Raw genomic sequence first — 22,007 nt, 5'->3', positions numbered from 1 at the left:
TGGCTATAGGACCAGATCCATTAACTTGGAGTCAGTAGCATACTCATAATTTCTATACATACCCTAGACACCAAGTAGAGAGAGAATACTAACCTGAATTTGTGTGGGTTACCTAAATAGTAGAAGTACAATTTGCTGTTAAGGCAATGGTAGACAGGATTTGTGGGTTCTGTTCTCAATGTGGACAAACTTGCATGAGTTTGTACAAGTCACTTACCTCTGGCTGTTGTGTATCATCTGTAAATCATGATAAAAATTGGCCTTGTGGACTTAATGCTTTAAGGTTCTTCTGATGAAAGGTGCTGTTTAAGTGGGGGTTTACAGAGTTTGTCCTTTGTGTTGTCTTAGAAATTACATCCTGTTGGCCACAGAATGTCTTCCTTCCAGCTAGGTTTTTTCACAATTTTTGGATTTTTATTTTGTTTAGCTGCTCATGTCTCTCACCTGGAGAATGTTTCTGAGGAAGAAATGAATAGGCTACTGGGGATAGTGTTGGATGTGGAATATCTCTTTGCCTGTATCCACAAAGAAGAAGATGCAGATACAAAGCAAGTTTACTTCTCCCTGTTCAAGGTAAGAAGACTTTTCTCAAAAGGTAACCTCATACAATTGTTTTTCTGCAACCTTAGATTCACATGTAGCATCTTGTCATATTTTTCATTCTTTTGTACTTACATTAATTTCATTGTCCTAATGGACCATTTTATTTGTATTGACTTGGACAATTTGTAGGGTAAGAGTTCCTATTTCCTACCTAGTAATAAGATTGTAAATTTTGGACTAGATTTTGCTGCTTTTACATTGCATGGTACTTCACTTTTGACATCTTTCCAGTGATTTCAGAATCTGGTCCAATGTCAGCACTCATTTTGATATGTATTTTCTTTCCAACCATCCCTGGCATTTTCCTTAATTATAGGTCAGGAGATGAGCCAGATGACAATGTAGTATACTTTAGCTGTATACATGTCCTCAAAACAGCTTTTCTCAGTGCATTTTAGAGAGCGAGGAAATTAACTCAAGTTAGCTGCAACTTAGTTTATTGCATGTATTAACAAATATTTGAATAATAACAATTAATATGTTGTATTAGACAGTTTTCACTGTCTGCCAGAAGTTTATATAAAGATGTTAACCATTTAAAAATAAAATTGTTTTTGATAGCTTTTGAGGAAATGCATCTTACAGATGGGGAAACCTGTGGTAGAGGGGTCTTTGGAAAGCCCCCCATTCGAGAAGCCCAGTATTGAACAGGTAAATCAGAACATGCTGATTTCCGTGAACAATGACCCTGCTGTCGTCCGTATGTGTGGATTTCGGCAGTGTGTGAATATTAACTCTCTATATCATTTGGACAAACGTAAATCTGAGGTTTGCATGAAGATGATTTCCTCTCCATCTTCTGGGAAGGGCATTGTGGTTCAATTATTGAATTATTTTTTACAATTCAGCTTGCATTTAATGTAATATAGAATGGTTTCCCTCAGTTTAAATCATAGAGGCTGATTCTTCAAGTATTATGAGGCTGGAGCATCCATGGTGAAAATTTAGCACCCACTTGCCACAAGCCCATCAGCTGTTTGGCTGGCCCTGCCGATCAGCTGTTTGACAACAGGCAGGAGGCACTTGGGGATTGGGTTGGAGCAGGGATGGGAAGAGATGGAGTGAGGTTCAGGCCTTGAGGGAAGGGACAAAATGTTGGCAGAGCATTTGGTTGGAGCACCCACTCAGAAAAACTATGTGCAGTGCTTGTAATTTAAATAGTAAACTTTTTAAAAGTACCTTTTTCATTATATCAGCTCTAATTGTTGTTCTTTATTTTGGTGCACTTGACAAGGCCACATTTAAAGTTAAGGAATCTAGCCCTGGGATGAAATATTGTTGCTGTTGAGTTCAGTGGCAATTTTGCCATTGGCTTCAGTGGGGCCAGCATATCATCTCAGGACTACAAAGCAGAAACAACGGAGAGAAAACCACTAATATACCACAGTAGTTCATGCCTCTATGAATATATACATGTAGTTAACAAACACAGAAGGTGAGATTTTGATTTAGCAAAATACATAATCATTTGCTTATCTTTAAACACACAAGAAGTTCTGCTAACTTCAGTGAGACTGCTCACATGCTTAAATATTGTGCTGAGTCAGGCCTGGATATCTTTCAAGCAATCTGAGGATTAATGGAAACTATATTATTTTATCAAATAGCCTATTTTAAACTTGCACACTGATTAAATGTTTCTTTGAGATTAACTTATCATAACTCCATACAATAACATTCTTCATTGCTTTAGTCTCTTTGCTGACACTAATGCAGAACTGAAATGGACAGAAAGATGTCTTTTCAATCATAAGGAATAGAAACTTTTGTTCTTAAGTGAAAACTTAAGGTTTGCAGAAATAGGAAGGTGTTGGTATGACTCACCATGGAACCACAACTATGTGGCACACATATAGTATGGGGGGATACAACCCAGGGACATTGTTTCTGAAATGTACACTTACACATTGGTGTATATAATATTTGCATGCTAATGCCACAAGATGGTGACAAAGCACAAATATTTAATCAGCTTTGAATTCCTTCCAGCAAAAAACAGTGCTACACATACATGTTACTATTATTTTACATTTATATTGTGATAACTCCTAGAGACCTGAGCCATGGCAAGGCTCCATTTTGCTAGGTGCTGTACAAATATATTGTTAATGACAGCCTTTGCCATGGAGAATTTAGAATCTAAAGAACAAGCCATAACATGTCAGTGAAGTAAGACAAACTATAAGTGGGCTGAAAGTGGACAACTCAGTGACAAACAGACTGTGTGAAAACATTCTGCTAAGACTGCAAGAAGTTATAGCTAGTCAGTAACAGTAATCACAATTGGTCATTTGCCTAGTCTTTCTTAGATAATAACAGCCTAACTAGTTTTTACATACTTTTCTCAGTCCTGTTCCTAAATCTTAGAGCAGTTCATTTCTAACAAGAAAATGTCAGTTTACAAAGATACCAACATAGTCATCAGCAAAAACCGCACATTGTGTGTCCAAGAAAAATCACATGACCTTTTCCCAGTAAAAGTTCTATATCATGTGAAGTGAGAGAATATCATGGTTTATACCCTTTATTATAGGCCAGTCACTGTAGGGAAATGGAAAAGTCATTCTTGATCGAGTGCATTTGATTCTGTTTAGCAGAACCAATAATATATTTGGCAGAAAACAATATTTTAAACCACTCACTGTGTGTTTTCTCTGTATTGTAATACAAGTTTAACCAAACAAAATGCTAGTAGTGTTCACATGAAAAGAGGTTATGCTTAAATTGTTAAATAAACATCACTTTCACCTTTGGATTTCAGGGAGTGAATAATTTTGTACAATACAAATTTAGTCATCTACCATCAAAGGAAAGGCAAACAATAGTTGAACTAGCTAAAATGTTTTTAAACCGCATCAACTACTGGCATTTGGAGACACCTTTGCAGCGAAGATTGAGATCCCCTAATGATGACTTTGCTGGCTATAAAGTGAACTATACAAGGTAACTATGCTTTGCTTTAGTTTTCCCTTTTCAGAATATAGGCACTTATTCTGTAGCTACAGATACACCATCAAAAATTCTCACAACCATTGTCTTTATCTGTGGATTTGCTGGCTTCAATGAAGTTCCATAGTGTCATAAGAGGCCCATGCTATCAGTCCTATTCACAGACTTGGCGCTGTATTTAATAATTACTCTTAAACTGATTGGATGCTTGGTGGAATGTCAGGCTTCATTTCATGCGTGATAAATTTATGAAGCTTGTTATTTAAAATAAAAAATATCAGGGAGGTAACTGTGGTATCTTAGGGTACATCTACACAGCAACATTATTTCTCAATAACTAGCGTTATTTTGAAATAACTCAGTGCTGTGTAAATACTCCCCATTTCAAAATAAGCTATTTTGAAATAAGTATGCAGTTGGGTGCTTCTACACAGCAGGGCATATTTTGAAATTGGGAGTGTCTACACAGCACTTATTTCGAGATAGAGCACTCTTCCTCCAACTTCTCTTACTCCTCGTACAATGAGGGTTACAGGAGTCGGAGTAAGAAGTCTTCCAGCTTGACAGTATTTTGACATTATTTCGAAATAACTGCCTGCTATGTAAATGTGGACTAAGTTATTTTGGAATAGTGCTAGTTATTGCAAAATAATGATGCTGTGTACATTTACTGTAACAGAGTTATTTTGGCATAAGCTTTCATGAGAAAAGACTCATTTGTCAGACTATTGGAGTGCATTAATATAAACTTTAAAGATTTGAGAGACAACTGGTTGCCTGGCCTTATTAGAGTCCTTAACCACTTTTATAAGAATTCTAAGGAATGATTTATTAATTGGAAAAAACCTAACATTTTAATTTTTAAAATATTTTTCTTAAAGTAGTATGGTACTTCTTAGATTAACATAACAAGTGCTAGTTTGTCTTCTATAATAACAAATGGTCCAAGGAAGGGGTTAAAAATGATGGCAGTTCAAGATCCTCAGAGCTCTCCTTCTTTATTACTTTTACAGAACTTTAATTCCATCAGCAGTATAGAAGAGGAAAGGCAAAAAGTTTTCAGATAAAAAATGAATACTCTTTGCAAATAAGAATAATTGATACCAGAATAGATTCCTGTAGCATCACCATATCAGTAATCCTTATTCCCCCATCTGTTAGTGATAGCAACCACATATTAGTGTGTAAATGAGAGAATATGATATTACATTAGGCTTAAATCTTGATTATAAAATTAACTCTGACTCCACTGTGTATAGTCAACTATATTATTGCTTAGCCCCTGCAGTGCCATGATCCAGCCTCAGGAGAGATGTCCGCTAATAGAATATAACAATGTTTAACGGGTTAACCTATTCAACGGAGTGGGAGGGGTACTCCAGCCAGACTGCTCTGGAGTGCCACCCCCCCGCTGCAGGCAGGGGCTGCTTGGGCTGGCTGGAGCACCCTGCGCTTGGCGGGCCCAGTGGGATTGGAGCAGCCCCTTGCTTGTGGTGGGCAGGGCTGCTCTAGCCTCCACTGGTTAACTGTAACCAGTAAGCATCACCTGGTAAGGGGTTACCCAATTTTCAGAAAAAATGGCAGACTTTTGCTACATGTGCAGGGGACTTAAAATGGATTTGTATAGTCATTTGTCTTTCTTTGTTGCTAGTGGAATTGTCACCTCAGGGTATTCACAGATTGAGGTGGTTATTTGGCTTTTTTATTTTGCTGCAGGTGGCTGTGTTACTGCAATGTTCCCCAGTTCTGTGATAGTCTACCTCGGTACGAAACCACACAGGTTTTTGGGAGAACTCTGCTACGCTCTGTCTTTACTGTTATGAGACGGCAACTCCTGGAGCAGGCTAGACAGGAAAAAGACAAGCTTCCTCAAGAGAAACGAACACTAATCCTCACCCATTTTCCAAAGTAAGGAATAACTGCATATCTTCCTTTAAGATTGTTAACCAGAAATATGTAATTTTGTCCTGAGATGCAAAAATGCTTGTGAGAACAAGTAACTGGCTATGTCTGCAACAGAAAGACTATTTCAATGTTCAGTGACAAATAGATGTTACACCAGCTAGCTCTCTATCATCACTTACACTACATGTAGTAATTTAATACATGCATACTTTCTAATTATATTTAATATAGTGACTGCATCTCTTTTGAGATGGAGCTATACCATCTAATAGAACTACAAGGGACCTTGAGAGGTCATCGAGTCCAGTCCCCTGCCCTCACAGCAGGACCAAGTACCATCCCTTGATGGAGTTATGTTTATTTAGTAGGGCTGTTTCTGTTGCCAGAGGAGTTGTTCTCTCCTTATATTGGAATTTGAGTGGACACTGTTTTTGTTTCCTTATCCTTAAATGACCTAAATAAGTTAGGGCAAGTGTACACTGCTATGCTATGTCCTTGGTTAGTAAGGGCCAGATGGTGATACCACTTACATTGAATATTACCTTTCATTACACTGAAGTCAGTGGAGTTGCTTGTGGAGTTAAGATATTTCTCAGGAAGGGAAAAGCAATCTCAATCTGATCCCTAAAGTAAAATGGTAGCATACTAAATAGGGAGCTGATCTCCAGATCAAGAAGGTGCCATGTTTTCATAGTTATGGTTCTAACCCAAACTCTACTAGGCTGGGTGGAAATTTTAATTTGAAAAGCACTTTTATCCCTGTAATTTCTTCATTTTTTCTAAGAAAATCTTATACAAAAGATGTGTGAGAAGTATGAATGGAATAGGAAGCCTTTTACAGCCTCTCCCCAACTTACGAACCGGTTACGGACCAAGCAATTGGTCGTAACTCGGTTTGTTCGTAAGTCGGACCCCATAGAGTTACACACGACTGCGCTGTTTGTAAGTGCGGATTGCGTTTGTAACTTGGGGTCCGCCATTTATGACAGCTTCGGTCATAATGAGAACAGTCGTAAGTCAACCGCAACTCGAGGACCGGCTGTATACAATTTACATCCACTCAGAATTATTTTTCCACTCTCTCCCTCTTCTATTTAGACTTCATTCTTTCTACAAGCTACAGTTTAGAATACTGAGCTAATTCTTATTTTCAAAGCAAAGTTCTCAGCAGTCAAACTGTGTGTGGTCACTTGTACTTGGTTCAGGAATGTCTCTGCATGAGGTGGGTAAGCTGGTATGCCTCAAAAATGACCTTTGAGGAACTTGTGAGGTGACTTATAACATCAGTGTGATATGGCCCTGCTCAGCTGACTCAAGCTTGCAGGGATTAGGCTCTGAGCTCCAAGACCTTGTGAGGAGGTGGGTCTCTGAGCTTTGGGCTCCAATCCACACCCCAACGTCTATATTCTACTGCTATTTTTAGCTCTGCAGCCTAAGCCCCAAGAGCAGGAGTTTGCTGACTTGGGTCCTGAGATTTTTATTGCAGTGTAGACATAACTACAATTACTGTTTCCTTAAGCAAGATAATATTTAAAATAAAATGTGGGAGGGTTAATTCAGAAGTATTTTCTAAGGTACGCGTTTAAAATCCTTTTGATACAATGACATGATGTAAGTATACCCATGCTATCAGAACTGTCTCTAGGGGGGTGTGGGATCTGGGGCAACCCCTCCACTGCAGGCCCCAACTGGCCCCTTTGTTCCACTCCAACCCCACCCCTGCCCCACTCCTTCCTCCCAGCTCCACCCATGCCATGCTCCTTCCTCCCCCTGCTCTGCTCCTTGCCTGCTCCCCCATGTGAAGCAAGCCAGGGGATTACTGGGGCCTTGGCACAGGGCAGCAGTAGTGCCCTCCCTCACACTCACCATGGCGATGATAGCTAGAGTGGGCCAACAGTCTGCTCTGTTCCACCCTGCCACCCCCATCTGGCCCACTGTACTTGGCTTTTTTGCAGTAGCAGGAAGCATAGTGCCTGAGCACAGGGAGGGGACTCACACCATGCCCCCAGGTAATACCCTGGGTCCTGTCCATATGGATAGGACAGCTCTGTTATATCTGGGCATCTAGGAAATGAGAGAAGTACAAGTGTGTCAGGCATGTACATAAAATGTTTCTGACATCTGTAAACAGTCTGAGCTAGATTTTAATATTTGTTATATACTCACTGCCAGTATGATTGAAAATGGTGGTGGGGGTGTGTGTCTTAACCGCTTACAACTTTATGTAGCCATATATAGTGGATAACCGTTGACTCCCCATGTGCTGTATATGCGTATAAATATACTATGTATCAAATATAATCCTGGGACTCACTCCTGCAAACCCTTATAGAGTTGTCCTTATTTATAGATTTATATTTTTATTTTTTCATTGTTTGTTTTTTAAGGCCAGAAGCACCCATAAAGTCATCTACCCTGTTCTCCTGTATATCACAGTCCATTAAATTTCTTCCAGTTATCCTTAAAATTGAGCCCCATCACTTGTGATTAGGGTTGCCAAGTGTCTAGTATTGAACTGGACAGTGCAGTATCTGTGCTTTCTGTTCAGGAAACAAATTTAGAAAATATAAATGTCTGGTATTTTCTAAATAAAATATAATGTAGATTGTGATGTAGTATCAAGTGTGTCTGGTATTTTTGTTGAAATCATCTGGCAGCCCTATTTGTGATTGATCAAAGCACATTGCCCGAAAAGGCATTGAGTCTGGATTTGAAGACATCAAGAGATGGAGAATCCATCACAGCTCTTGGGGCTTTGTTCCAATGGTTATTAACCCACAGAGTTAAAAATATGTGCCTAATATCTAATGGGAATTTGTCTGGCTTCAATGGCCAACCATTGTTTGTCATGCTCTTTCCCTCATAGGTTATAGAGTCCTATGTGTACCTGCTATTTAAACCCAGTCCAGGAATTTAAAAACATCATGATCAAGTCACTTTTCTATCTTCTTCTCTGGAATCCTGGGTTCTGTTTCTGGCTCTGAATTGTCTTGCTGTGTGGTCTTGGGCCAGTTACTTCCCCTCTCTGAGTCACTGTTTCCTCCCTATTCCCGTTTGTTTCTCTTCTCAATTTAGCTTATGAACTCTTGGGGAACAAGGACTGTCTCTTACTGTGTGCATGTGTAGCACTTGGTGCTGTAGGGCATGATATCACTTGGAGCCTAGATGATAATGTAATATAAATAAGAATTAGAAATTATAATTATTAATAATGTTTGTTATTAATACTGAAAAAAGAAGGAACATATTAAGGATTAAAACTGGATCAGAGTCTTCGGAGGGATGGGTAGCCTTTCATACTCAGTGTTTTCATAGCACCTATTCTTCTGGAACTTGAAAAGCACTTTGCAAAGGTACTTAGTCTTGTTATCCACCTATTTAAGTGTGGAAATTGAGTCACTGATAAGGGAAAGCAAAGCTGGGAACTGATCCTAGGTCATATGATCCAACAAAGAATGGCCCTGATGATCAGAGAGATATCATTTGGGAACTGAGTGGTTGTCTGTGTCCACTGCCTAGTATCTGGGATTGTGTACATGTGCGTATCTGTCTGATGTCTATCTCTGTGCGGAAGGTGGTTTTCCAGCATTACACATCTTTTAACAGTCCAGCTGCATTTACTCCCAAAGTCCTTCTGAAATCTTGTACTTGCTGTGGTTACAGGGGACACGGGAGATAAGAGTAGTTGAAATTGAAGAAGGAAAGATATGTGTTAACAATTGCATCTTCCGCCTGTTTTCTTAGGCTATGTCTACACTAGGAAACGATTTCAAAATTACTAAATTTGATGTGAGAACTCCCAATTTAACAGATTTGAGCTAGCGGGTCCTCACTTTGGGGAAACATCTAAATTAGTTCAAGGCAGGCTCCATTAATGTGGACGTGCTACCTCGGAATTAGAACCTCAGGCAGCACTCTGGGAACCTTCAGGGGGCCTCCCGGAGGCCAATAAGTTTGAATTATTGGCACCAAAGCATCCACACTACCTGAAAATTACTGTTTCACAATGAGTGTTACTCCTTATGAAAAGCAGGACTACAGAGTTCAAATTCCATGGCCCTTTATTTTGAAGTATCAGGCTTGGTAGTGTGGATGTACTGCTTATAAATTCGGTCTTGTGGAGAGTTATTTCAGAATAAGGTCCTATTGTAGACCAGGACTTAGTGCCCTTGGCAGTGCTTTACATAGTCTGTGTCATTGAATCCCCTGCAAAGTCAGCTTACCTGTCATTTTGTGAGGTGTCTCATCCCAGGATATGGCAGAGAAAAACATTTTCATACAGCAGAGGAGATGGTAAAACCATAAAATGTAGCAAGGGGCAGCACCTGCAACTATTTTAAATCCTCTTTTGAAACTGCCTCGCTTACTGATTTGACCTTTAAAGCCTGACTGAGGGGAATTCACCTTTAAGTTCCAAGTCAGTTCAGATGATTTCTTACTCAAATGATCACATTTTATTTTAACTGGACAATCACATTAGTGAGGACTGCTGTGGAGAGTAAAAATGTGTGGTGTCAAGCATCTGGCCTTTAAAAACCCTTCTCTGTGCCATAGCTTATGTCTGCCCTGCAGGGGACATTGTTGTTCCCAGCTTGGGCCAACAGATGCGCACGCACGCGCGCGCGCGCACATACATATACATCAAGTTAGCACACTAAAAGTTGCAATGTGGCCATGGATGCATGGGGCACAACTCAAGTTTGCCACTCCTCGGCGCTACTGGACCAACCTAGCAGCACCCCAGCTGCTCTGCCCCAGGCGTCCTGATTCAGCCGCTGCTGAAACTGACCAGCAGCGGCTGAATCAGGACCTGGGGCAGAGCAGCTGGGGTGCTGCCGGGTTGGTCCAGTAGTGCCCAGAGCGGCGCTGCAGGACCAATCGGCAGCGCCCCAGCTGCTCTGCTCCAGGGTCCAAAACAAAAGCCTGGTCTGCCGGGGGGGGGGGGCACACTAGCCGCGCCCCCCCCCCCCAGCAGACCAGGGACATGGGGAGCAGAGCCGCAGCGGCAGCGGGGTACCGCGCCTCTGAGGCTTTGCTCTGGCAAAGTCTCAGAGGCGCGGGACCCCCCCCACGGCTGTGGCTTCAGTCCCGGTGCCTGTGGTCTGCTGGGGACGGTCCCCAGCAGACCACAGGCACCGGGACTGAAGCGGCAGCAGCGGCGGTTCCCCGCGCTTCTGAGGCTTTGCTCTGGCAAAGCCTCAGAAGCGCGGGAACCCGCCCGGTGCCCCTGGTCTGCTGGAGACGGTCTCAGCTTACGAACGGTCTCAGCTTACGGTCTCAGCTTACGGTCTCAGCTGCTGGAGACGGAGCAGCTTACGAACGGGGCTTTCTCGCCCCGGAGCTCGCAGGTAGCAATCCGCTACCTCGACCACCGGGGCGAGAAAGCTCCATTCGTAAGTGCAGATCCGACATAAGTCGGATCCGCGTAAGTCGGGGACTGCCTGTATTCTTGTGAGACATTCCATAAAAGAGTTAATTTTTTTTTCTAAACATACATGTCTCATTTTAAAAATGTCATACAAGCACTAAGTATAGTTACACACTTAAATAAATGGAATAGTTCCATAAGATCAATGTAAATGACTAGTGCTGCTGGAATTTTTGTATATGAACATGAAAGTAAAAATGCAAATTCATCAGCTCAAAACTTTAGATTTTCCAAAAATAATAGGAAAAAATGTCTTGCAGTTGCATAAGATCAACCAACACATGCTTGTGTGTCTCCTATTAATGCTCTCATTTTTGTTATGTAAATGTGGTATGTGATCAAAAAAAGTGTTAGTAGAGGAAACATTTACATCTAATTAAAGTACATAACCTTGAGTTTTACAAGTTCAATTTGGGTATATTATTAATTGTAAAAAACTGTCAGCACTGTTCAGTTGCACAATCACCAGCTTCTCCAGTTTATTCTTTTTTTATTCAAAAGGTGTGGTTTAAAGATTTTAAATAATGATTCTTCCTTTGGGTCGTAGTAATTCTATGTGTTGCCTCTACATTTCTGCTTCTAGGTTTCTTTCCATGCTAGAGGAAGAGGTGTATAGTCAGAATTCTCCTATTTGGGATCAGGATTTCATGGTGTCCTCTTCTCGAACTGGCCAGCTAGGAATCCAAACAGGTAATCTGCATTTAGGACAGGATATGGGAGGGACTGTGTAAAGAACACAATACATCTGCAAAAGCTTCCACAGAGAGAAAAAGGTGAAATTGTAAGCAGGTAGTACTGGAAATGCAGAATTATATGGCAGTGCCTGCAGAAACAGTAGCTTGAATATTAGTCTGTGTGCACAGAGAGCAGTCTGCCTGGTTCCTCATGGAATGACGAAATACTCTTCTCCACAAAAGGCATATAACTTGTGTCTTACCTCAGAACATTTAATATCTTCTTTCTATAATATGTTCTCTAGAGCTCCCTCAAGGATTGCCTGTGTCCAATGATACATACTCTCCCATATCAACTGTTCATCATCTCAGTTCAGATGAATGCTTTTTCTGTTCAGGGCTCCCCAGAACTCTGTTCATGGCTGTATCATGGAAGCAGCACTTAGAAATTTCCAGGAGAATCTGGAAAGATGCATCTCCTAGTAGAATATTTAAAATCCATTCATACTGCTCATACATACATACATCTACTAAACTACTGAAGTCAGGATTAGGGATATTGAAGCATCTGATCTAGCTTTTCCTGACTGCCAGCTTGGGAAGCATTGTGTCTCTCTGATAATTGGGCTTTTACTACATGTTAGAGACCTCCGTCTGTTGGGACAGGCATGTAACTTTGTGAATAATTCCTACTTTCTAACTAGTATCTGATCAAATATGGGCATTGAGGAGCTGGGGTAGAAGATATATAATATTGAAAAATAGATCTATATAAAAAAGTAAATACTTAAAGGGCTAAGTGAAGTTATACTGATATCCCCTGTACCTGCCTAATCCAAACTCTTTGTTTATGAACGGTATATGAGAGAGGCTCAATATATCACTAAATGTATCTTGCTAATCCAGGCCATCTCATCAAGTAATCTTCAATACTCTTCAGATTTTGATCTGTACTCCTCTGGTGTCAAAATAGCCAGGTTCTTTTCATGCAGATGTTTCAGAAAACAATTGAAAGGGGGCCTGTTGCTTTTGAGGACATAACAGTAGGAATTTCCAAAGAAAGAGATGTGTCCTATTTCCAAGTAACCGCCTTGTCATAAAATGATTAGCGGCACTAAACAAATCTGAGCAGGTGGAATTAAACATATTTTACAAGTGGTGGAAAAGTGTGGGTTTTTTGGGTTTAATAAATAATTGCATAGCTTAACGTGGTGTTACTTTCTTTGGAGTTAGTTTTGGTAGCATATTCATAGAATCATATTGATGTAGAGTTGGCAAAAATCATCAAGTCCAGCCCCCTGCCCTGAGGCCGGATCAAGTAGTATAAGTGTAATATGTTACAGTGAAATCTTACACCTTTTCCTAGAAGACCCTCTTCAGCTAGCTGCAACTCGTTTCTTCATGTGGCAGAATGCCAACTAGCTAGATAAGTATGTTGCAGAAACCCATTTTTCCTGGCTTTTGCACAACATTGCAGAGAAATAAAGCCTGATAGTGGCAATAGAATAAAATTAGTCCTGTAATACAATGGAAAGTGTTAGAACTGATTTTTTTAGCTGGATGCTTTTAGAAGATATAGTTAATAAACGCCCACCTGCACATCAAGGAATTTGGCTTGCTGTGCAATATCAAATTTTAAAATACAATAAAAGAAATCAGAATAAAAAGCCCTTCTAAAATGTGCACAAATCACATTATTTACTCTACTTTTTGATTGACAGTACATTAGGTACTCACTACCAGTGTAACTCTTTGAAGCTTGTTTGTTTTTTAAAGTTAGTATTGGGGTGAATTCTCATGCCTTGAACCTTCTTTCTCTTTTATATTGTTACAGTTATCAGTCCTCCCTCTGTGGCAAGGTCTGTTTCATACAGTGCAAGTCCTTCAACTCTAGAACAACCCAACAGTGGAAATATGAGTCCTGCTTGCAAAGTTTCTTCTTGCCATGACCCAACTCTAGGTAACTTGAAAGGAAGTTGATCTTCTGTTCAGGCTAATTATCAGAAATATGGTTTTATGTTGTGTCAAACTTATAGTTTTCTTTGTTTTTAGTAGTTGTGGCATAGCTGAAATCCACTGATCTTGTTTCTTGGGGCAAAGGAGAAAACAAGTCATCTTTAAAGAACTGATTCTTTTCTAATGTAGACAAATTACAGCATAGCATTCACCACATGTTGAACTCTGGATCACATATCCACTGTAATGGAAAGCAAAATGATGCCCAGTTCAGTTATTTACTGGACCATGGTTTTGCTTACAGATCTGATTTAAAACTATCTTATTAAGCCAGAAAAAAAAATCATAGGTGATCCCAAAAATCTTTTTTTGAAAAAGAGACCGTTTTAGGCTCACATGCTTAGTAGGAATCAAAGGGACAGCCACACTTAGCCGTTTATGAATTTGCGGGGTTTTTTTTTGTAATTTAAAGTTATATTACCAGCTTCCATTCCACTGTCATGCTCCAGTATGTATCAGCATAAACTATTTGGTTACTGCACATATACCCTCTGCTCTCTTCCTGCACTCATATCCCCTCCCAGATCTTGCACCCCAACTCTCTGCCCCAGGTCATAATTCTCACCCTCACCCCACAGTTCCCTGCCCATGGTTACAACCCAAACTTCTGCAGCCTCATCCCCTGCCCCAGATCACAACCCCCTCCTCTCCAAGGTCACAACCCAAAACCCCGTTACCCCTCCAGTACCCCAGTCCCCTACCTCAAGCTACATTCCCCTCCCAGACCCCACATCCTGTCTATACCCTAGTTCATTGCTGAAAGCTCCCTTCTGCACTCAACCTCCATCCCAGACCCCATACCTCATCCACTGATATCATGGAAGAGTGCGGCCCTTGACCACTTTCCAATTTCTTGGAGTGGCCCCCCCCACATCAAAAATTATTGCCCATCTCTGTTCTAAGACATCACAGCATGTAAGACATAACTGATAGGGTTGTTAGGGTTGTTAGATAGCGATTAATTGAATAGTCATTTAACCACACAAAATATTATTGGTTACATGACTATTCAGTAGTCTTCAGAAGTGGGGCTGGCAGCCAGTGTGTTCCTGGCCCCACTCCCGGGGAGCCCCCTGCCACCTCACACTGCTTCCTCTGTATCAGAGGCAGCAGAATAGGGCAGCAGGTGGGAGCCAGTTTAAAAATGAGTTCCCTGTGCAGACCAGCTCCTGCCTGCCATCCCACTGCTTCTGATACAGAGGCAGCAGCACAGAGTGGCGGCAGCCCTTGTCCACGGGGAGGCCAACCTTCCCATGGACAGAGGCTGAACTGCCATCCCATGGAGCAGCCTCTATTTGCAGCGAGTCTGGGCCTGTTGCGGACAGAGTCTGCTCTTCCTCTGATAGAGGCAGAATTGTGGAAGAGACAGTCAGCATCATGGATCTGGTGTTTGTGTGGAACCAGCTTAAAGGCTGGCTTCCCAAGGCACCAACTGCCCCCTCCTTGCTGCTTCTGATACAGAGGCAGCAAGCAGGGAGAGTGCATGTATTTCATAAGCCTAGGCTTATCAATTAGTCTCATCAGTTAATTGTGGACTTGATTACACTTTGACATCCCTAATAACTACCTTCACTTTTCAGGAAGTTTTGGATAAAATTACTCGAGTTAATTTTTTAAAGGGAAGTAGTTTTAATAAGTTCGTCTAATATTTTGAAGAAAATGGTAAAAATACATACTACAGTATTGGCTTCTGAGTAGGGGCAACTTTTTCGAACTTTTCTGTGATTGTACGAATTCACATCATTCACATTATTAGGTCTTTTTGTTCTCCCCAAATGCTCATAACAGTATTAGCGAAAGTCTGTGAGGTTGATATGATTGCAAGATTATAATGGTACAAATCTTTGAAGAGGACATTGTTTTGAAAAGAGGAAAAAAGGTTTTAATGTGAATTTATGGCAATTAAGTGGTGCAAGAAAATGCAAATATATGTTTGTCTTTAAGCCAGTGCTGACATTCCAACATAAAGGCAATGTTGCATTGATGATGCTTACATATGATAATTTGATGTAAACAAACATACCAGTGACATTTCTTTCAATTTCTAGATTAAAAAAAAATAAAATTACATAGAAGGCCTAAAATCTAGCACTAATGTTAGAATGCAAACCTACTAAACCAAGAACATGGTCTGAGTTGGTGATTCATAACCTACTCTCACTGTGCTTAAATACACACAGCATTTTGCCAATCACAACAGAAGATTAAAGCACAAAGGCAAACAAACAATTATTAAATTAATAGTTTGGGGGTATATGCTCTAGGATTTTCATAGAAAAGCAGTTAATACTTCAAATCATAATATGTTTTAAATGCCAGCATTGCAAATTCACCATGGGGTCTGAAAAATAAGCTCTTTTCTTCCTGTCTGTTACATAACAGCTGGAATTTAGCTGCCAGATTTGTGGATGGTACACGAGTCAGAACAGAATTCAGTTCTGTCTTCCACAGCTACATTGTCTCTTTAGTGCAGACTAGAGTGAAAATTTGTTTTGGTTGGTAAAAACATGCAGTGCAGAGCTATGTTGAGTCAGAGAAAGTGCCATTTTTAGTCACTCCTCATGCCATAGCTACACTTTAAATAGCGATGGAAAGATATTGTATCATTATGGGGCAGGTTTGTGGAGAAAGTGAATTGTTTTCAATTCAATGTGTGGCAGATTAATGCTTATTTGTAAAAGTGACTTCCTAAAGTGAGTAGTATTCAGAGCTGTAACTAGGCATTGTAGTGCCTGAGGTGAGCAAGCAGTGATGCATGATGGGGCATGCAGGGTCATGCTCCTGCCTCCCTCCACTCCCTGATTTCTGCCATCCATTTAGCATAAAGTTTTTTAAACCGTGTGGCATGCCCAGTTTGTAAACCATTGGCTCCTGCCAGGAATCAGTGGACTGGATGCTGGTGAAAGATGCCTGGCCTGTTTGCTCAGGCCCCGGGCTTTCTGTGGTGTGGCTGCCGAGGTGTTGGTTAGCTGCCCAGCAGTTTGCTCTGCCCTACTCTCTGGTTGCCAACAGTGGAGCTAGAAGCACCAGTAGTACTTTTAGTGTGCCCCTTCATGCTGAACAAGGAATAGTCGGAGACTTAAACTGTGACTGTACCTTATCAGTACATTGCTATGCTGTTTCTGTGTTTATAGGACTTTCTTTCATCCTAAACTTTTCAGCTTTTAATAAAGGAATGCTTCTTTTCTTATTATTTCCCCTCCCCAAGTTTTTTGTCTTTTTTTTTAAATTAGGTGGCTCCTGATAACATGAGATTCCTGCATTAGTTCAGTGGTAGCTCAATTGCAACTTAAGCCAATAGTGTAGTTTCTTAGCAAGGCTTGTAGTCACTTCCTAGGGCTCTGAGTAATGGATTCATGCTTAGTACAGACTTATTCACAAAAAGATTGATCACACATCAGCAAGGGCCCCATATATGGGTAGCGGAGGGGGAGGGGCAGTATCACACCCTCCTGAATTTGAACCTGTGGATTTCATATTTGAGGTCTTCTTAAAACCCATGTCCTGACTCCAGAGGCAGTTCTTAATTGCAACAGAGTTTGAGCTGCTTGCAGCTTTGCCTTTGGGGAAGGGGGTTTGTTATAAAAAGAGGGAGGCAAGGTGATTAAGAATAACAAAAGGATGAGCATTCAAGCAATTGAAGGATAGTTAGATCATCATGAAAACATTGCCGGGTAGTTCACCTAAAAGATAGGAGGGGAGGGGGAAGGGGGAGGAATGAGTGTTGTGCTGTAGGAATCTGCATTTGGACCACTGCTGTTAAACTTCTCATAAATGTTCTTGACAAAGAGGTAAACAGTGACTAATCCAAAGCTGACAATAAAGAGTTACAAAGGGATCTCACAAAAATGGGTGATTGGGCAACAAAATACCATATTGCTTCTATATAAAGTCATTGTTTGCCCACATCTTGAATACTGTATGCAGATCTGGTCACCCTATGTACAAAAAAGATATACTATATTTAGAAAGGGTATAGAAAGGACAACAGAAAAGGGCAACCCTTATAGGGGTAAGGAACAGCTTCCATATGAGATTAGATTAACAAGGACTTTTCATCTTGGAAAAGAAATGACAGAAGGGAGGGGGTTATGTTAGAGGTCTAGAAAATCATGAAATGATGAATGATTTGAGAAAATAGAATAAGGAAATGTTATTCATTTCTTCACTAAAATAACACAAAAAGTGGACCCAATTACATTTATAGTCAACAGATTTAAAACAATCAAAATAGGTGACAGGGGATGGATGGTTATGATTGCCTCTTCAGTTGAATCTTCTGAAGCACCTGGCATTGGCCACTGTTAGAGGAGAGGATACAGGGCTAGAAGGACCATTGGACTGACCCAGTCTGGCCATTCTGATGTTCTTATATAGAGCTGAAATGTATCTGCCCCCTGCTGTAATCTGTAACCCACTAGATCCCACTTATCTTCCAGAGTTGAGATAGAGCCCAGGAGTCCTGACGGGGTCTCTGTCTCACTCCACAGAGTTAGTAACAAAGTAAGACTATACATTAAGATGTTAAGGCTAACCAGTGTCCCTTAAGTGACTTGCCACAAGATGTCAGACTATGCTAGTGTTACAGCTGAGTGGGTCTAGAATTTATTTAATTTTCTTTTTTTTAATATAGGAATTAAATGCAGTGCTTCTGTCAGCTAACTGCTAAGTTGTCTGCCAAAAAAGTAGAGTTTTCTAGTGCCACAGAGATGATATGTGTGTCAGGGGAGGGCGGATGGGGTTGTGCCCCCATTTGGTGTTTGGCTTGTATGGAACATGCTCAGTAACACTGCTGAAGCCTCTGTCCTCAGTCTGCCTTCCTCATGCTCTCACTCTCTTCCCCGCTCCGTCTTCACGGCATGCACAGGTCCCCCCCCCCCCGATCTGAAATAGCACCCCTTAACATCAGTATCATGAATTGTAAAACTGACTGCTTGCATTGCTGAAAAAACACTTCAAATCTTAGTTCATTTATAGAAATCAATTACTTCAGGAAAGTGATTAACTTCCAGCTTGTATTTGATCTGATCCACTACACAGCATTCATTAGGTGAATTTCTTGCTGCTTTTGTCTTATAAATGGAATATGTTCTGTGCCTGTTTGGCCTTTTAATTATCCTTCCTTTTTATTCTGATTTGATTGTGTAGGAGAAAAGAGAAAGAACACTGAACCTTATTCTCAGGAAGATTCAAAAAAGCCCAGAATTGTAGGCGATATTCCTATTGAATTGATCAATGAAGTGATGTCTACAATTACAGATCCAGCTGCAATGCTAGGGCCAGAGGTAAGAAATGTAGACCTGGAAATAAAGGGTTCACTTTTGGAACTATTACAACACAAATGGGATAATATAAACTATTAGAATTTAAGAATCCATTAAAGTTATCATGTTTTGTTTCCCTTGACTTAAAATGAAGAAAGTATTTGGTCTGTTTCTCATACAAAGTACATTGTTTAACAGAACAATAATCAAAAATCTTTTGTTATATAATACTAGTAGATTTACCCAGCATTGCTTGGGTCCTTGACTCAATTTTAGTTTTTCTTCATTTAAATCATTGCTCTGGGTGAGGCTGAGGATGAGAGGTTCAGTATGTAGCCTTCCCTGGGGAGAGAGAGGACTAACCCAGCCCTTTCTCACTGCAGCAATGTGGGGCCAGGTGTCTCTCGATGGCTGCAGCAGCTCCAATGGGCAGAGCTGAGGGAGGGGTTCATGTCCCCTGGCTGGGGCAGGTTTACATTCATTTCATGCTATGCCCTCCAGCCAGATTAAGGAATGGAGCAAACTGTGCACTTTCCCTTGCTCACTGACAAAGGCGAGTAGCCAGCAATGGTCCTGTACCAATGTGTGTGTGGGAGGGGAGGGAAAGGGGGAGAGCACATGATTCCCTGGCCTCCCTTAAAGGGTGCCTGAGGGCTGGGGGGACTTGGGGCTGGGGCAGTGCTGGACAGAAGAGGGTGCCCCTGCCAGCTACTTTCACCTACCTGGTAATTTTTTCTCTTTTCTGTATGGTTTTATGCACCACCGTATGTAGGGGAGGAAGGAAGCTTCAGAGCCTACCCACAACCAAACCCTGGCCTTGCTTTCATTTATGATAAGAGGAAGCTGTATACCAGATTTGGTGGTCCTAGCTCTGTTCAGGAGGAGTTCTTGAACAAACAGACAGACAGACTTGCTCATTCACCAATTCTCTCAAATATACAATGGATTTATCACTTACAAAGACACTTTCATAGCAGCACTAGCAAAGAAATGCTTCATTAACTTAGATTGCTCACAGCTTGTTTTATAAGGTACTTTTACTACAGGGCAGATCTATAATATTTAATTGTTAATTACAGATGTTTTGTATTTTCTCTTGTTACTTTAAGACATGAGTGAATTTGGTACAAATCTTGTAGCAGAATATTAAATCCAGATTTGAGAATTCTGGCAATCACAGCAGGGACAATTTTTCTTTAGTGAATATATATATATAGATGTACTGAGGTTCAAAAATGAAACAGCTTCCTTGCTTTTTCTCCTATAGCTCTTTTCTTAACTGAGGAGCGACATGGGAGACTGAATTGTATTCTCATTTTCTACACGAGCATACATTTTTGGTTTGAATTTCTGGCTCTTCTCTTCACTTCCCTCCTGATTATGTTTTTTGCCAATCTTTCACATTTGCCAAGTCTCAGCCAGAGGCTGCAGAAAATTTGGAGTGTTAACAAGATTCTTACCCATTAATTAGATTACGCAATTTGGGTAGGCTCATTTTAAATGTTGGGACAATCAGGATGCCCAGCAGCAGTGGTGACTGGATGGCCAGCAGCTAAACTTACTTCTGTAAAACAAACAATGCACAGAGGTGTGGTCAAGTGCAAAATAAATGTTAACTGTGGGAATCCTTTTAACTGGTAACAGTCCTGTGTCTGTAGTGTGTTCCAAGGAGAACTAGCTATGCAAATAAGTTACGCATTTTCCCGGACAGCAATTAGCAATGTTTTAATATCCAACAACTATCTATTTTCTTTTAATCGCGTTGTAAAGAATAGGTGATTGGGAGTACCTCAGCTTGCTTAATAGATAAGCTTTCATTACCTATTCATTTAATTCACCATAATAAACCTAAAAATTTTAAAATAAAATACAGCCACAATTTTAATAGGACCCACAAAAATATTTTTCCAGTATTGTTAGAGAAGCAGTTAACAGATACTGTTTTCAGACTTGTGTGGTCTTCCACAATAGTTGCCAATATAAAAGCAAAAATGTTTTTGCCCGGTAAGTTGCTATATAAGTAGAAGTTGTTAAACAAATTGGCTATATTAATTTCTACTCCATTCAGAAATAGATGCACAGTTGCCAAATATTAGGTGCAAAATTAGAAAGAAATTAAATTATATTTGCAAATTCTTAAGATAATTGTGTAATCATGGAAAGTAAAAATAAAATCAAAACTCAGGCTTGTTTGGCAGAGTCGCTTTTTATTTAATACACACAGATAGCTCTGTTTGTAAACGAAAGATTGGAAGGCTTAGAACCTTTTATTGGTTGTCCTATTGATAGATGGGAAATTAAGACAATATCTCCTCAAACTTGCTCTAATGTATTTTTGTTCCCCTTTTGCATGACACAGACTAACCTTCTGTCAGCACATTCAGCTCGGGATGAAGCAGCAAGATTAGAGGAGCGCCGGGGAGTGATTGAATTTCATGTAGTTGGAAATTCTCTGAACCAGAAACCAAACAAAAAGATTATGATGTGGCTGGTTGGCTTACAGAATGTATTCTCCCATCAGCTACCCAGAATGCCAAAGGAGTACATTACACGGCTGGTCTTTGATCCGTAAGTATCTTCTTTCTGATGTTTGAGAATCTGCACACTCTGTAGTGTTCAGCAGATAAACAAGAAAGGATAAATGTAAGGACAGAAAGGACAGAAAGCATGTCTGTTTTATGCTTGCTTTACTATTTTCAGAGAGAAATTAATCCTGGAAAACATATCAGGTTGCTACTTTCCAAATATACTAAATACAAATATCATCAGAAGTTGTAAGAAATCTGGACATAATCTTTATCATTGCTGTCATGAAAGTTAAAGATTAATAGCACTGGTTATTGGCTAAGGCAGGAAATGGATGCAGTGTAAATTTTCACAGACCTTGAATTTTGCCATAAACAGTTATGAAGGGTTTACTGAGGGCAGTGTCCTTTTAACTGCTAGCACATTGTGTAAGTGCTGCTGAAATTGATATTTCTTCTGATTTTTGCATGTTTTTGGGAATAGGTGCTTAGAAATACCTATAATAATTGAATTCCTGAATTAAGCTGTGCAGATAACATATTTAAGCTATGCAGAATGCACAGAGGGAATCAAGCATTTGGTAGTAAAGGATGAATGTCCTGAAGCTCAGTTAATCTCTAATTTAGCTAAGGTAAAGTTTTG

The 22,007-nt window shown here is 40.4% G+C and overlaps 1 protein-coding gene across 10 annotated transcripts in view; it reads left to right on the top strand.

Annotated features, from left to right (window-relative positions):
• KAT2B (lysine acetyltransferase 2B) overlaps window positions 1-22,007 on the top strand; it is a 73,738-nt gene that overhangs the window by 29,175 nt on the left and 22,556 nt on the right. For all 10 annotated transcript variants that reach the window (XM_075922070.1, XM_075922068.1, XM_075922072.1 and 7 more), the window contains 8 exons: window positions 428-573; window positions 1,165-1,254; window positions 3,365-3,546; window positions 5,269-5,460; window positions 11,469-11,575; window positions 13,394-13,519; window positions 18,724-18,860; window positions 21,199-21,407. In XM_075922070.1, coding sequence (XP_075778185.1) covers window positions 428-573; window positions 1,165-1,254; window positions 3,365-3,546; window positions 5,269-5,460; window positions 11,469-11,575; window positions 13,394-13,519; window positions 18,724-18,860; window positions 21,199-21,407 — 1,189 coding nt within the window. The remainder of the gene's footprint in view (window positions 1-427; window positions 574-1,164; window positions 1,255-3,364; window positions 3,547-5,268; window positions 5,461-11,468; window positions 11,576-13,393; window positions 13,520-18,723; window positions 18,861-21,198; window positions 21,408-22,007) is intronic.

Source organism: Pelodiscus sinensis, chromosome 2 (assembly GCF_049634645.1).
Source record: "Pelodiscus sinensis isolate JC-2024 chromosome 2, ASM4963464v1, whole genome shotgun sequence".
Taxonomy (NCBI): Eukaryota; Metazoa; Chordata; order Testudines; family Trionychidae; genus Pelodiscus; species Pelodiscus sinensis.
The sequence above is the reverse complement of the archived record's forward strand: the minus strand, read 5'-3'. Positions and strand labels throughout refer to the sequence as shown.